The sequence below is a fragment of the Syngnathus leptorhynchus genome, chromosome 4 (genome assembly GCF_054491065.1).
Source record: "Syngnathus leptorhynchus isolate UIUO chromosome 4, UIUO_Slep, whole genome shotgun sequence".
NCBI lineage: Eukaryota > Metazoa > Chordata > Actinopteri > Syngnathiformes > Syngnathidae > Syngnathus > Syngnathus leptorhynchus.
In genome coordinates this window covers 16,424,641-16,441,970 of record NC_141198.1, presented here as the reverse complement: position 1 = coordinate 16,441,970, position 17,330 = coordinate 16,424,641, and the positions used below count along the sequence as shown (strand labels likewise).

Here is a 17,330-nt window from a genome sequence, read left to right as displayed (position 1 = left end):
CCGCATCTTAAAATCAGACCTGTTCAAATGTGACGCTTCACGTTTTAGCAAAACGCGGATGATTATAATTCTGTCATATATATATATATATTTCTTTTTGTTGCTCTTCATGGATTTTATTGATGAAGTGTAGACTTGAGGCTGGGAGGCGAGAACAAACGCACGTGTACTGGGCGTTTCTTTAGTGAATCAAACGTCCAATCACAGAGCGGTATTTCTGAATAAATCTGCATATATTGAACCAGGCGTATACCCGAAATCCGATTGGCTACGAGGGCTAGGACTAACCAATCGAGTAAATGACAAGCGCTCAGCTGGCAGTGAAGCCCCGCCTTTTATGTATTAAGTAGTAAACCCCGGAAACGTCGTCGTTTAAAGGCACAGGGGAGAACTCCGAGGCAAAAGGTTGGAACAACGAAAACAGCTGCGAGCACTCGAAAATCAGACAGCACAAGAAAAGACCAGTATTGTGCTTGATAAGAGTCGGATAGAAACCCTAACATCCTCCCTGGAAAGTGAGAAGACGCGTATTTTGGGCATTTGAGGGTCATTTTCAATCTTGTAACTCGATTTTGGCCTTGTACGGTTCTCGAACCTACCTGGATTCCGTCAAAGCGAGCAACACGACAAAAATCTATCCAAAGGGCCAAACGACACGTCAGTGAAGGTCGCCAGGCTGTGATTTTCCTTTCCTAGTGGACATTTATCTCGGTAAGAACCTTCATGATTATTTTTTTTCACCAGCTCGTTGCCTCATCTTTGTGTATGTGTGTGTGTGTGTGTGTGTGTGTGTGCCAACTTTAAGTATAGCATTGTGTGGTGGAAACAGACTGGCGTTCTTTGATGGTTGAGGTTTATTTTTAGGGGGTGGGTGGTGTTCTTGACATGCCGGTCATCGGTTTGCCATGTACATGATCGATGAATTGATATCTTAAGTATAAGAATGCCTGGAATCCAGCCTGAACCAGTTGATGGCCCTGACAGCAGCTTGCTGGGCGGAGGGGGGCGTTCCCCTGCTTTGTCTGCCTTTTTTCTGTGAGCAGTCTGCGGTGGATTGGGATCATAATCCCACTGTATTCAACATTTGGTTCCATTTCATTTAACTGCACATAAGGAATCTACAGGAAACAGTGCAGGCACCTGCTTTTTTTTTATTTTTTACTTTGCTAAAACAGACAGATGGATGGATGGAGCAATTATTCCTGGCATAGACCTCAGTGGGTAGATTGATAGTGATGACTGTGAGGGGAGGATATTGCACATGGGGATTACATGCAGTGCTCAGATGCATTGGTGCAATAGAGTCTCGGTGGTGATATAATGCTCACATGCTCTGTGGGGGTCATCCCTTGTCCTGACAAGCCAGGGCATGATGGCATTGACGGATACATGAGCTCAGCGCCGTGCCCACTCACCTCTCTGCATCGAGACATACACGAAGTAGGCGGATTGCATCTGCGAGTCGACATCTTTTCCAGTCTCCCTCCTTTCTTCCTTTCAACCCCCCCCTCCCCACCTTTCTGTCTGGCAGAAACCAGTGGGCTTTGTCCTCAGCTGAGTGTGACGTCATGGGCGTCTTAGCCATCAGCCTGAAGGCGAGGTAAATGTTCCTCAGCAGGGTTAAGGCCTGCGGACAATTAGCTTGATATATTTTAGTAAGCTTGTACAAAGAAGAGTCCATTGTTACATCCACTTGTCCTCACCTCATTAAGCTGGAGGGTGAGCAACATGAAGATTCGAACCCTCAACCTCAGCTTTAAGGTTGATGCTAACCCAAAAAAAAAAAACGTCTTAGCCTTCAGCATCTCGTGGGACAGTTTACACGTTCCCGCACATCGTGAGCCACGTGAAACTGATTAACCAGGCAAGCCTGTTCCGGGGTCCTCTGGCTCTCTATGAAGACAAACGACGCCTTGGCCGCAAAGAAGCCGCGGCACATTCATCCACGTGCACGTCAGATGGGCTCTCGACTGAGGGCCGTTATTCGTCGACGGAACAGAACACAATGGCAGCAACGAATGTACAACTTCTCGCATGTGTGGAATTCGATTCAATCGCTCTGTGACGTTGAGGGTTTGTTGTCGCCGTCGGATTTGATATCAGAGATTATGCGGGTCAACGCCGCCGTGGAGATTTATTGATCTCCCTCAGAATGTGTATGAAAGAGAGCGATGTGTGCACATTGCACTTGTGTTGTAATTAGTGTTTTAATACCTCAGACAATAAAGACATATTGATCTCTAAAGGGTCATTGGAACGTTTAGAGAAGGGAATGTCTAGCCTGTGACTTTTCCTCTATCACTTTCACTTCAATGCCATTTTGCCTACCGCTAGAATTGTGTTGACTGTAAAATAGTCAAACCGGCAAAAGCAACCAATATTCAACATCTGCTGCAATTTCCAGCATATGGTATGCACTCTGGGTTTGGAATTTTGGGACAAAATTTGGAATGGCTGCTCAGCCATTTTATGGCCAGGTGGTTGCCCATGGCTGCCAATGGGTCTGTATTATTTAATTTTTTTGATGATGATGGGAGTCGCATGAATTCTGAAGTGCTTGGGGTAATATTTTCTGCTCATATTCAGCCAAGTGCTTTTGGATGGCGCTTCACAGTGCAGACGGACAACGACCCAAAGTAAATGGTACCCGGTCCCGGTTTCTTTCTGTTTTCGGTCAGTCCTATTTATTTGGAGCGATGGATTCCAAGAAGCCTCCACTCAACTGTTTCACCTCGTCAATCATCTTTTTATTCGAATTCGAAAAATCCTGATGCCTATTACCTTAAAACTGTCTCATACTGAGTCACGGTAACAAAATAGCCGCCGAGATCACAACTTAACGCCCATTCAATCTCCCTAAATGGATTCTGTTCTGCATTGTCACCCAATGCGGAACGTGTAGGTCGAGATGAAAATCTATGCATTATATAGGTCACCGTGGAGCTTATCGAGCTTAGACCTGTTCACTCTAGCCCACTCAAACTCATCCGGTGCCTTGCTGTGTCCATAGTATTATTCACAGTCCTCCATCTTAGTTGGATGTCACAAAGCACTTTTTGAGTATTACCTTTTCAATCATATTTTTAAACTGCTCTTAACATTAAAGGGGAAGTCAACCCAAAAATGTTTTTACAAGAATATGTTGTACGTGCCCGCATTAGTCTAAACACGACATTTTGATTAATATTGCATTTGTGGATAATGAGCAATGCAGCTAAATTCACCTAATATCTGATGGTGGCCATTTTGCCACTTACTGTGTGAAAATGACATCACAGTTATCAGGGCTCTGGTTACAACCAATCATGGCTCAGCGTCAGAGAACTGGTGAGCTGTGATTGGTTGTGAGCTGTGATGTCATTTTCAAAATGGCCGCCCCCTGAGGTGGATTAAAACCAGGTGGAATTTGCCGGTTTAATTTATATTCCACAAACGAAACGTGAATCACAGTACCCGCCTTTCGACAACGTGTTTCTTTTCCACACTTAAAGCCAAAGTAAAGTGAAGCCTTGGAGCTGTTTGTTTATCTTGAGGGAATATATCCGGCCATTATTTGTAGTCGCTGCATTAGTGTATTTTTGTATACATGTTTGTATTTGTGTCCTTTGCCGGTCCGTCACCATTTGGATTCTGGAAGCAACTCGGCTGTGACGTTGCTCTCTGAACTGCTGCTATTTATCAGTTCTTGGCAGGTTCCTTTGCATTTTTGGGGGAACAACAACCAAGGGACATCTGCATTTTGAATCAAATATTTTCAGCGGACAGTTATGGATTGTCATACATAACAATTACTTTAAAAAAAACAAATGTTTATTCTTTTTCTTGCAACAGCAAGTTAGAAAACTGTTTGGGTACTATTTGTTTGTATAAATATACTTTGAATGTCCAGTACTGTGAATGTTTTTATTGAATATTTGGCTTGATGGCTTTGAGACACCCAGTATTAGTCACACGACCAGATGTGCTCTCGCTAACTTGTCCTCGGTTCATTTTGGTAGCTCCAAGGCATAAAACAAAGCTGCAACTCCAGCAACATTAAATCTTCTAACTGCTGCTTAAGGACTATGGGTTTGTTTTTGTGTGTTGCACTGATCTCAGGATTAACCCTTGCATGGCCTCTCCCTGCACTTCCCCTCCCCACCCCTCCACCCCCCCCCCATGTGTCTACGGTGTTTCCCATTGTTTGTTAGCGTTTCAATGACAAAGGCTCTAAAGTTGTTGAATCAATAATTCTCTCAGTTTCATGTTTATTTTGACAGTAATCCTCAGTTTTGAGTGATATTTTTCAATATTTACCCGTGTTATCTTCTCACCTGCCACCATACAGCACTTGTATCTCAAGTCTGCGTTAGCAAGACAAAGTAGAAAACAAATGGGCCAACCAATGACTGACTGTTATCTCCAAAGACTCTTTTCTCTCCTTGTGACCCGTCCACGCCACTGAAGAAAGTTCATTTTTAAAGATTTGTGGGAAGATTGAAGAGTGAGCCACAAATAAACGTGGGCAGAAGATTCAAGGGCCTAAAAAGGGTGAAGAGGTGGCGTTATTTTCTGTCCTTTCTGCATATTTTCCGTGAAACATTCCATCCTCTAAACTGGGCTGGCCTGTCACTAAAAATTCACACTCCTCCATATCGCTGCGTTTCCTCCCTTGAGTGTGTCACTGCTGCATATCAGTCATGTGGGTTTGTTTTTCTTCCCCACTCTTGTTTTTTTTTTCTGCCTCACATTTCTTTTGTAATGTGAGCAAGTATTTGAACTATTTGTCTCCTGTGGCTGGAAGAATTTCATTGTGGAACCTCTGAGGTTGAACATCATCTGTTTCAAGAAATAATGGAATTTAATTTGTTTCGGGTTAAACTGTGGGCATCACTTATTCTTGTCCGGGTTATAAGTTTAAAGAATGATATAAATGTGTAAGACTGATCTTGGACCAAAATTCTTATTTATTACTTGGCCCATTTTTGGCATGCAGTTAGCAAGCTAGCTAGCTAGCTCCCTTCATCAGTAACTAATAACGAACAACTTGCATAAAGACATATCACTTTTTTAACATTCCTATCATACAAGAAGTTGACCACAGTTAAAAAAATAAATAAAATAACAATGTGGACGCGGTGACAAAAACACGAACAGTCTTGTTTTAGATCTCACTGCTGGGTCTACTGTTTAACTGTGTACACAGTATGCTGCCAATGTTTGTTTGTTTAGAAAGGGCAAGCCCGCTGTAAAGGACTTTCAGCACAGTCCAATTATAAGCGCATGGTCCAAATAATAGCTTTTGGTTATCATGTTTGTTTACTAAGTTTATTCAAATGTCACTGGTGGTAATAGATTAACTCATTCACCGCCATTGACACATATAGACGTCAAAGGTCTATTAAAAGGGCTGGCAATTCACGCAATGTTGTTTTTGTTGTTGTTGTTGTTGTTACATGTAGAATCTTTGCTGTGTTCAGCACGAGAAATAAAAGCACTTAAAGATTCAGCCGGAGACTAGCCACCGCCATTTTCTGGGACAATACAATCTATGCTAATGCTACGTAAACCTGTGTGGTTCCCACTTTGGGAGTTTATGCATCCACACCCAGCTGCTCAAACATGCCACAGAGACTTCAAATCACCCAACTGTGACAGATGACTCAAGAATATGAAAAAGGACAGTGTGGGTGGGGCAAAACTTGGAATTTAGCGTGTGTGTGTGGGGGGGGGGTATCACTCCAAAACAATTGAGCATTGTACCCAAACATATTGCTTACGCTATGACGTAACAATATTATTGCTACACTAGCGCTGGCTCTGTCATGATAATTACACATCATCTTAAATTTGAGTTTCTTCTCAATATTTCTACATAGTAAAACCAAATTGCTTCTGATTCATTCGTTGTGGAAATGTCAAAACATTGCAGAGTTCCTGCAGTCGACTGTGTATTGCTTTTGGCTGCTTCAAACGTGCAAACACTTCCAACCTTTAAGCTCATAAATAAGAATGCACGCCTGTATGCACTTAACAAGTGAACGAGAGGTCCATGCCTCTTCAACTATGTTAAGTGTTACAACAACAACCAACCAGTGCAACTACCCCTCCCAACATCATCGCATACACTTTCCTCTCACACCCTCCTGCTACTTGGCTTCTTCCTCTTTTTGTCTTCAATTTTAATGAAATGATCTTTTATTTGAAGAGAAAGAAAATCAAAACAAATTGCCATGCGCCCTCTGGGCCTTCCATACATGCTTGCAATGGAATGTCGGTGTTGTTTTCAATGCTTTCTGTCTTCTCGGCTTCACTCAGCCGAACTGCATGGGAAGGGGTTGGCTTAATGTACATGACACGCCTCTTTTGACCATATATGGATGGCAACGTGTGCTCTTTAAAGGACACTAAATGTGAGTTAGTGGGTGGAAATGCAAATGTGTCTCATGCAACAAATTGCAATTCCTTTTTCTTGGCCAGGCAGTTTATGTTCAGTACACGTGACCAACGAAGCAGATTGTTGAAACGGGGACAAAAACGCGAGTCGATGAATCTGTCAGGCGCACGGCGCTATCAATAGCATGCGCTAGCTCACATGTCAAAACCAGCACACGTCTAATAACAATCCACAAGTTTTTGCGAAATAAAGATAAAGAGAAAAGCGGCGATGTCTGTTTGTGGCTGTAACAAAAGCGGGCAAAATTGTACGCCGTTGGTTTTCATTGACAACTTCGGGCATGTTTGTTTCTTAATCTTCACCCACCGGCAGCGCCGTACGGTTGCTTCGAAATTGTGTTTTTTTTTTTTGCTTCGTCAACAACGTAGCTCTCATTTAGCACGCAGATGGCACAATGCGCACGTTGCCTACACGTTGCTCCTGGTGCTCAGCTGATAAACTTCTTCCACATTCTCTATCTGCACTTCATTGCCGTAGATAAGCTCTCAGCTGGGTACAACGTGCACCTCACATGCTAAACACATGCGAGTCGTCACGGAAGGGGAGAAAGTATTGATTGTTGAATTTGCGCTAAATTGCCTTTTTTTTTTTTTCATTTTTATTGTCTTTGTGAACGGAGATAAACAATTGTCGACTACAGTTGTTCATTTTAAGGCTTTTTCTACTATTGACATAAAACAAGCATGAGCAGGTGGGCGGAGCTTCAGGTGCCCCCCTGACCTATCAGAATGCCGATTACTCCAGCTGGCCCACCTTTTCTCTGGCCAATCAACTGATAGCATAACACCAACCCCCCCGCCCCCTTCCAACTTCCCTAGTCTGTATATGTCCTCTCTTGCTGAGTGAGCAAAGCAGGCCTCGCTCTACTAACAGCTGAGAGGAAGGAAGAAAACAGTCAGAGTGCGGAGGGAGGGTGCGATCCTGAGAGACGCTTTTAAAGGGGCTGCTATGCAAGAACGAGATGAGGGGGTGAGGACGAGAGGACCAAGCATGTGAGGGGGCTTTTGTGCTCGAGATGGTGTGCAGAGGCGCGAATGAGAGAAAGGAAGAGGCAAGGGGGGGGCGAGGGAGGGCGAGAGAGACTGTGTGTGTGTGTGTGTGGGGGGGGGCTGAGAGTTGTTGTTGATGGCTTTAAGTTTTGTGTGTGTGTTACTCAGGGAGGAAAAGCAAGACTCAAAACAAGCAAGCAAGGCGACTCTCAACAATTGTGGAGGAAGTTGAGCAAAGAGGAGACAAGACGACCTGGAAAACAGCCACATCCCACTAAAGAGAGGAAGCCGAGCAGAAACTTCACCGGAATCGAAGGTGAGCGTCACACGTTCTCCCCACGTCAAACTGGCAGCCTGTTAATTGGAATCGCGTCGCTCGCTGGGCTCTCCTAAAATGGCCACACGACAGAAAGACAAACGGCCACCGAGCGGGGGGGACCCCGGGGTCAAATCGCCTTCTCAGCAACTATTTCCTCACTGAGCCAGCTTAGAGTCTGCTGGCCCGGCTTTTGTTTGCGGGCGAGTCGCCAACCGCGTTCCCTCAGAGCTTCACAAGTTTTCAGTCACTCTCCTTTCCCTTTAGTCCTTTTTCTTTTTCACTCATAAACACGCACAGCCAGCTGTCATTCCATCCCCCTTGTCCACGAGGTGACATCAGATTTCCAAACCGTACACGGCTCCTGCAATCTAATCGCCGGCTGGACGGCTAAGCTCGGAAGAACAGTGTCCTCTCGTGTTACGTTTAAAGGTATGAGTTTGACGAGTTAAGGATCTCGACGGAAACTATTTGGGAAGCTGGCTGTGGACTTGCCCTACTGATGCAATCACACCTCCGCTTGGTGAAACTGCAGTGAGGACACCAAAAAAAAAAAAAAAAAAATTGTGGGACTCCAGTCAAAGTGTGTTTGTTTAGTAGGGATGTAATGAAAAAAATGGCTGTGACCTTTGACCCACTCCTCTCCTCCATACATCTTCCCGGTCACTTAGCATAGCTGCTAAAATCGAGTTTTTCGATCGGAAAGTCTTTTTTTGCCACTATCAAACCGTAACATCTGCATTGGTCTTGACTCGAATGCGTAACGTCGAAGGTATCGCGGCGTTCTTTCTCTTCGGTCTAAAAATGACTTGCAGTATTTTTAGGGAGTGCGTCAAATCCTCTTGTCCGAATCCCCGAGCGGCTCTTTCAGTCATATAATTGTGAAATGACCACCTTTTAGTTTTGTAGCCTCGATTCCTCACGAGAAGTGTTGTTTCTGCGTCAACAGTTTTTTTTTTTTTTTTTTTTTATGATTGTCATAATTCACTCCATTTTCAACCACTCCTATTGTGCTTCCCCTTCCTTTGCGGTTGCCAAAAAAAAACAAGTGAGCCACCACCCGTGTGACTTATTAACAATTTGGTGATAAGTCTGCCAGATTATTGTTTTCTAGCTCATGTCCCGTCCCATATTCAAAGAGTCCAATTAGATCAGCATTGCATTTCTGGGAGTATCATTAAAGTTTTGATTTTTGAATTTTAGTTTTGAAGCAACTGACAATTTTGCCTCAGGTGTTTTCTTTCCTTCCCAGCTGGCGAGTCAAAAGGCGGCGGCTGCCAAGTAGCTTCTTTATAAAGTTTAAAATAGGGTCAGAAATCAAATGGGACCCAGCACCGAGCCTTTGGGTGCTCCGATGAGCTCCGACACAGACGACTATAAATACTCTTGCTTCTCTATCGCTCGCCTTGCCCATCCCCCTCTCTCTCTCGCCGACCGACCCTTTTGGGGCCTTGGCCTCAGGGGACCCCACCTGCCGTGATGGGAGATCCGAGATGTCTTTTCATTTGTGAACTGTGAAATCATGTTTTCTTGCTTCCTGCCCAACACGCATGCAAGAAATCAACAATATAATGTTTTTCTTTATGTCGGTGAATGAACTGCACCTTAGCTTCAGCCAAATGAAGCTACAGTGTGGTTGTTTTTTTTTTTTTTTTCTCTGACTGCTTTGCTTCCATTTCCCAAAGGAAGACACTTTAATACGACCATATGTCATGTGAGTAATTGCAGGTAACAAAACGTTGTCTCTTGGTGATTCATGGTGCACGGCACCTGCTACTAGATGTTTGCCAGACATTTTCATCCCCTTTGAGGAATTCACATTTACACCTTTTTGACAGCAAATTAGGATCTATTAACTTATGCTTTGCTCCTATATTTCATCTCGATGACATTTTTCCTGCCAAGATGGTTGGACATCCACAATGTCTGTTGATATTTTTGACTAGATACCAAATTCACGACAGCTGCTATTTTACTCGCGTTTGTAAATATTTTCTTGGCACAGCATCTTTCCAAAACTAAGTCCCAGTCCCAAACGCGCCCCCACCAACACCGACACCTCCACTACTCCCTCTGCTTTTCTTCTTCCTCTTTGTGGGCAAGTACAAAGGAACCGTTATCCTTGGGCTACTTGTTGCCACGGCAACATTTCACTGCGACATCTCCCCCCCAGTACATTCCCAAGTTCTGGTCCAAGTGGGTCAGGCATGCCCTCGCCAGGCTTCCATCTCCCTTTTGCAGCACAGATCACTTTTCATCTGATGCTCTTCTTGTTTTGGACTTCTGTGTTTGGAACATTCTAATGCAGCAGTTGAAATGTCATCTCCAAACATCTGACCAAGCAAAATATTCTGATTTTGGTCGTTTTTGTGTCCTCAGGTCTTCTGGGTGTTATGACCCCGTCATGATGTCAGAGTTCTTCTGCAAAGCACGCCCAGGTGACAAAGGCGGCCGCGTGTGGCTGTCGGCCAATCACAGATGGAGTCCCACTAGAGTCACCTCTGGTTCAGAAGGACCTTCGCTCGGGAGCCTGACGCAACACTGACGTATCACTTTGGTAGGTGTGCAAGTCGAGATGATTGAGAAACATCCGGAAATAAATGTGTACTATTTTGTGGCAAGCCATTTTGTCTGCTTCTGCTTCTTGACCTGTAGACTCATTTCTAAACTTGGAAATATCTTTCCTTGGCAGATGCTTTGGTGGTAGACATGTTGCTTTTGTAGAGCCTTTTCTTTCCCGGACGGACACGACTTCCAGATGCTGTGTGTCTGCGTGGGCCCAATTACAGAAGGACAGGCACAGAGGTGGTTTGAACTATGAGATAAGCCAATTCATTCGAAATCCAACCAGTCCAGCCCCAAAATATAGTTAGACTCTGTTAGTCTATACTAATTGATACTATTTTAATCTGGAATTGACCCAAAATGAAAAAAAAAAACCTACTATATAAAAAACAATTATCATAATTTTATCAAGAGCGCTGTTTAGTTAGCAAAATCTATGCAGTTAGTCTCACTTCCTGTATTGTGCTCTTATTCTGAAGGCCAAGCTTTGAGAGCATTGGCAGAAGAATGCTTTGCTTTAATATTTATGCAATTTTTTTTTTCCCCTCCCTTTTAAGGGGCTGTGCGACTCATCTTGCTGATTCACGCTGGATGACAGTCACCAAACAGGAACTGTAGGACTTCACAGTTCTGTGGAACCTCCTTTCCTGGCTTGAGAGGACCCCCGTTGCTCTCCCACCAGCCTCTTTCTGTCATCTTGCAAGCTAGGCAATCATGCGGCACATTCATGTGGAGCTTTCCCACAAAAAAGCTCAACTGGAGCTTCCAGCCCAGGAGGGGGACCTGCCTCCTCCCACGGCGCCTGCACTGGGCCCGGACTCTGCCGTCAGACCGGGGGCTGCCCGGCACTTTGACCAAGAGGATTTGCGCCATCAAAAGGTCTATCAACTCTCCATTTTCTCACAGTTAGGTGGTTTCGCTACCTCCACTGAGTCCCACAGTGATGCCCAACCCAGGCCTGTTCGTTTGGGTGTGAAAAGAGGGCTGGAGGAGCCTCAGTTGACTCACAAGCGCCCCCATGTGGCGGACTGTCCTGACATAGACGTACTGGAGGGAGGAGTGCTGTGTGGGCCGGCTCCAATGCCAGCGGCGTTGATGGGGCTAGTCAAGAGCTCCGGCGGTTGTGGTTCACTCTATTCTTGCACACCAATGGAGCACAGAGACTCTGAGGGCGGGGGGTTGCCCAGATCCCCCCCACTGTCCCCGAGCCACAACCCCTCCCGTCGTCCGGCTCAGCACAATCACGACAGGCCCGTCCCCGACGTGTTCTCTCCCCTCTCGCCAAAATCCCCCCCAATGTGCGACCCGTCTCTGGGAAGCTCAGCCAGACCCGAAGCGCCAAACGGGGGGCGCCCACCCGCTTATTCCATAGGAAGCCCCGGAAACGAGAGTTGTAGCAATGGCGCAGCCGGAGGCCAGCCCAGCCCTCATTTGTACGACATGCCCACATACGAGCCCCCGAGTCCCGCCAGCCCCGCCAGCCCACCGGGCCCCTTCTCTCCCCCGCACCACACAGAACTCCAAGAACCAGGAGAGGCCACGGAATGGGACGTCGGGTTGGAATCGTCCCCACCCGAGCGGAGTGCCACCCAGACTGCTTCTTCCTCAAACGGGCTGGCTTCGTGGGAAAAGACCCCCAGCGGCAACGGCCACCGTTTGTCAGCGGCGGGCCACTGGCCGGCCAAAAAGAGGTTGCTGTCGCCCGGCGAAACGGCCGAGTCGTGCTCGGAAGACGAGGGCCCGTCTACCTCCAAGAGGAGCAGGCTTTCCTTGCTGTCTCCGGGGCTGGGATCGTGTCGTAGCACTGACGCTAAAGCTGCTCCATACTGGAACCACCTTCTTCCTTCTAAGGTCAGCGTACACTCCTACACGCAGTTTTTGGTCGAGGCAGGATTTGGAATTTCTGCATTTTCCATCAATGGAAAGATCTGATTTTTTTTTTTCTTATATGAGAGGTCACTTTTAATAGAGTAGAACTTCATATCACAGGTGTCAAACTCAAGGCCCAGAGGCCAGAGCCATCTCACCCAACGTTGTTGTAGTTAACAAATGGAACAAAATTAAAAAATCAATTTAAACTTGAAATATTTTCTTGATGAAAATGAAATAAAAAAAAATCGAATTTTGTTCTTTCAGATAACTGAAAACGTAGATTAAAAAAAGAAACTGAAACTAACTACATTCATAGCAGCTTTTGCGTCAACATGTTGAGGTGATTTTAAATTCATATTTTTTTTTCGGAAAACAAACAACCAATAAGCAAACGTGAAAGATTAGCCCCACCTGTCCGGAACAACACGAGTATCTCCAGAACGAAGCCGAATGGCGTGTTGGGTGATCATTGTTCCGGCTCGAGTGGGCTCGCAACGTGTACAGAAAGACAAACAATGGCACGTGCACACGCGTCCTCTCGCGTAACCGTTCTGGAAGTCAACACAAGGAAGACCAGAAAGAGCTTTGAATGGCCGGTGGGGTGATGGGACGACAATAGACTTCCATAAGTAAAGTGGTGCGATGCAATTGAAAGGGGGGGGAGGGGCAAAGGCCGCTCGCAGATGGCTTAAAAGTGATGACATCATCGTCATCGTCGCCCGTTTGGATCTTTGACTTTGAATACTCACGATGCGCCGGCGAAACCAAGTGACCAGGCCACCATGACAAAGAGCGGCCGTCGGGAGGAGAAGGAGCGAACGGCCGGCCCGGGGCGGGGTCACCTGACGAGCGGGTGACCTTAACGATGAATGGCCTTGTGGTAAGCCTTTGTTAATGTTACGCGGCCAGAGTAACGGCCAGTCAGGAAGAGAGCTCGAGGTACTGGCACAGAATAACGTTCATTTGACACCTGTAAAGTACATTAGAAAGGTAAAATGTAGATTTTCCAAAAAAGAGCCGAATTTGGTCAGTTTGCGTTGAGTTGAATTGCCTGAGTAAAAGATGCTTTTTTTTTTTTTTTTTTATTGAATTTTCTTTTTTTTTTAAGCAGGCACACAACTATTGCAACAATTACCAAAACTAACATTGTTTTCCTTTTTTTTTGCTTTTAGTGTGCCACAGACTGTACAAGGTCAGGGAGACGACTGAAAAGCAGTCCGCGTGTCAAAAGGTCGGTACACGCAAATGTACAAACTCGTTGAGAGTTCACGAATTGAGTGCCTGCAATTGAATACGAGTGAAGTGGAGATTGTTTGCGCCGCTACTTAGACCCTCCCTCCGCGTCGGTGTGCTCGTTTTCAGCCGCCAGTTACGCAGCGGTCGACACGCCGACAGCAGAACCTTGGCCCGTTCCAGCTGGCCCTCTTCTTCCATCAGCAGATCACTTTTAGGAAACTTTGAGGTATGAAAAAAATGAGACCCTTTGATAAAGTCGCGGCGGTTGTAACCACGTTCCTTCTCTTGTGCGCGTCCTAGGAATCGATGCTAAAGGGACGCTTCTCGCCATCCGGCCGCATCGAAGGCTTCACGGCGGAGATCGGCGCCAGCGGCTCCTACTGCCCGCAGCACGTCACGTTGCCCGTGCAGGTTACCTACTACGACATCTCCGAGCACAGCGCCCCCTCGCCCTTCCTGGTCAGTGGTTAAGTGTGCTCCTTCCATGCTCTCTTTTAGCTCGTAAGGAAAATAATTAGGTGTGATCATGTGAGATGAATCTTTAAGGTTTTATCTGTTCCTAGGACAGATCTTTTGAATTAGAAGCCTCTGTTACTTTTTTTTTTTCCCTGTGTTTTTGTGTAATTTTATTTAAAACCACTAGATGGCAGCAGACTACTTTTTTTGTTTTGCATTCTTGTGTAATTTTACTTTAGACCACTAAATGGCAGCAGTCTGGTTTATTTGAAAAAAGTATTTTGCCCAGTCTAGTTTTTGCTGAGTGATGTTTGTTATAAGATGGTGAATTTGTTTTTTTTTTTGTTTGAAGAAAACTTTATTTGTTTACCATAAACACACATTCCACTCATTTCAACTATATTTATGACAAATGGCGCAAGAGTTTGGCATCAACAAAAAAAAAAAATATCTAAAGAAATTTGTAAAGGAGCAAATTTACTGGTTGCACATGTGCGAGTAGATGATAGATTTACTTGCTCTGTCTCAAATTTCCACCATTTCGCGGCAGTCTGGAGCCTGTGAACACATGCTGATGATGTTGGCAGCTAAAATATATGTGTAGTGCGGCACAGTGGGACATGTGGTTAACATCTTTGCTTTACAGTTGAGATGTTCTGCCTTGCAATTTTAACTCAAGGCCTTCTGTGTCCAATTTGCATTGCACTCCTCGTAGCAAAAGAAGTCACATTGCAGAAAATGAATGCTAAATAGTTTTTGTGTGTCACAGGGTTTGATATCCCTGGAGCAGCTTGGAAAGAAAGGCTACAGCATACCCAAAGCAGGGACCATTCAAGTGGTAAGTTCATCACCTTTAGCCACACAAAACACATATAAAAAAATAATGCCCAAAAAATACTAAGAATTTCAAGTACTTTAATGAATGGACCTAGATCAGTGATTTCCAACTATGCCATTTTTATTGGCAGGTTGTGCATTATGATTAATTCAGTTCCTTGGCCACCAGGGAGCAGTATAATAGTCACGCTAACACTAAGACTTTTACTCCCACTGTGACTCCCTAGGATACAGTGGGTCATGTTGTCTCGTTGTGGATATATGTCCATGAGTATTGTTAAATTGTCTGTCCACATGATTTGCGGCACTTATTTTGTTCAAATAGCTTCAAGCGCTATTACAACCGCCACTTGATGCTATTTGCTAACGCCTCTATGGTAGTTTGCATTAAGCTAAACCAACCTATTCTAAGGCAAGACAGTGTGGTTAAGCATTCGTTTATCTTTGTGTTGTGTTTTATTGGACAGTTAACTCTAGCAAAATTCTTCTCTTCCTTCCAGACCTTATTTAATCCCAACAAAACTGTGGTAAAGATGTTCCTGGTGACGTACAACTTTGACGACATGCCAACCAATCACATGACCTTCCTGCGCCATCGCATCTTCCTGATGCCCGTCGAGGAGGACGGAGACGGGAAGAAACATGGCTCGGCGGGGAGCGTGCCGCTAGACTGCAGGAAGATTCTCTGCTACCTGATACATCTCAGGTAGGAGTGGAGCGTTCACGTTTAAAAAAAAAATGGACACATTGAAAGGACGTTCAATTCAATTCAACCCATCATTTGTATTGTAAATCTCTCATACAATCGTTTTTTTTGTTTTTGTTTTTTTAGATTCCACAGTTCCAAATCTGGGAAGATCTACTTGCACAATGATATTCGGCTGCTATTCTCCCGCAAGCCCGTGGAAGTGGACACGGGGATCCCTTACGAGCTGAAATCTTTCACCGAGGTGCCAAGTAACCCCAAATACTCCCCCCGCGTGTGAACCCCGACTGTGCTTCCTAAAGGAGAGGGAGCCAAAGAGACAGCATTTTACAAGGAAGGACGGACGGACGGACGGACGGACGGACTGGATTAGGAAAGCCAAAATGCCGACAGGGCTCGCTCTTGATCCAACATGGGTCAAAAGTCTGTACAAAGAAATGCACAAACACTGACACCCGCGCACACCGCTGACTGAATACGGACTTCACACATCTGGAGGTGACTCACGTTTAACTTGCATGCCTTGTGACTTCAACACCTGAGTTTTTCCTCGAGTGCCGTACGTATCACGTTGTCCTTCACTCTGACTGCAGGCCGAACTCCAGAAGTACTCACCAAAGTGTGATTTATTACAATCGAAATACGCGTTGCGGTCGACCGACACGAAAGAAGACTCCGACGTCATTTGACGATTCAAGCCAAGATGGCCGTCGTCCATTGTGTCAACAACAAAAAAGAGAAAGGCAAATCAACTTCCTGTTATGTAGCCAGACTGAGGGACAATGTGCTATTTCTTTTGTAAAGATTTTATTTTTTTAGATTCTGTTCAAAGCAATCTGATGCCAGAGCAGAATGAAAATATGTGTAGTATTTTTTAATTTATGGATTTTTTGTTTTTCGCAAATGTCTTAAGAAGCAATATGCTGCACAAAAAGTAGAGTGTGTCCTTTAAAGCCAGACGACCTTTCTCTCTCTGAGAGGGGATGGGATTTGAGGGAGGGAGGAAATGGGAGGGGTGGGGGGGTATTTAAATCCAGGGGGGGGGGAGTATATGTACATATAAATAAAAATTTCAGCTGGCAAGAAAAACTCATTCGTTGAGCCTGTTCTTTGTCGAAATGCAGCGGTGCCTTAAAAGATTGCTTCCACGTAACTCTCAATGGCCTGGCCCGTGGCCGACACGAGGAGATGCGCTTTGGGCCTGGGTGTTCCCGACGACTTGGCTCTGAAGGTAGGGGAAGGTCCACGTGGTGATTTTGTGTGGCGTCCAGATGACGTGTCTGTAGCAACCATGAAAATACAATTTTAACAACAGCGTGCTGCACACAAAGCCATGATATTCTAAATCAATCATTTATGGATGTTTGGGGACCAATGTGCAAGTAAACACAAATATCGGCTTTAGTAATTTTATATAGCACCGCAATTCAAAAACAAAAGTAGAGACTCTTCCTCACAAATTCCCAAAACATGCATGTTGGGTTCATTGAAAAGTCTAAAATCATGGTTCCTTAATAACCAAGTTGCTGCCTTCCTTCTTACCCGAATTAACTGTTCAACAGCCTTAAAACTGCAGGGTTAAAAATTGCACTGACCCAAGAATTTGGCTCAATTTGACCCAATTTGGGGTTGAATTGCAAAACAACCGTATCGGATTTGTTTTTTTAAACAGAAAAATGTGTCGTTTTGGCAAAACTATTTGACCCTACCTTTTTTTTAGCTCTATTTTATATAGACCTTGGAATAAAAGTTCATAAAAAATTATGTCGGATATTATTTTACGTTGAGAAAGAATCAGTACTTCCTTATAAATAGACAGGGCTTCCCTCTTCTGGCTACTAATGGTATTACACAACCAACCGAACCATAAAAACAAGGAGCGACACAGTATGGGTTTAAAAATATATATATTATGAT

The 17,330-nt window shown here is 44.8% G+C and overlaps 1 protein-coding gene across 4 annotated transcripts; it reads left to right on the top strand.

Moving 5' to 3' along the window:
- The first annotated feature begins 354 nt into the window (after window positions 1-354).
- Window positions 355-16,420, top strand: atosb (atos homolog b). Of its 4 annotated transcripts, none has more exons than XM_085910498.1 (11): window positions 355-711; window positions 7,594-7,741; window positions 10,121-10,298; window positions 10,434-10,546; window positions 10,905-12,157; window positions 13,351-13,409; window positions 13,541-13,640; window positions 13,715-13,873; window positions 14,640-14,708; window positions 15,208-15,413; window positions 15,540-16,420. In XM_085910498.1, exons 5-11 carry the CDS (start codon window positions 11,021-11,023, stop codon window positions 15,691-15,693), a joined length of 1,884 nt encoding a protein of 627 aa, XP_085766624.1. In that variant the 5' UTR covers window positions 355-711; window positions 7,594-7,741; window positions 10,121-10,298; window positions 10,434-10,546; window positions 10,905-11,020; the 3' UTR covers window positions 15,694-16,420. The 4 variants fall into 4 exon arrangements, with proteins under 4 accessions (XP_085766624.1, XP_085766623.1, XP_085766626.1 ...); XM_085910497.1 differs by having other exon boundaries at window positions 356-711; window positions 10,864-12,157; XM_085910500.1 differs by lacking the exon at window positions 355-711 and adding an exon at window positions 6,840-7,405 and having other exon boundaries at window positions 10,864-12,157.
- Window positions 16,421-17,330: the final 910 nt, after the last annotated feature.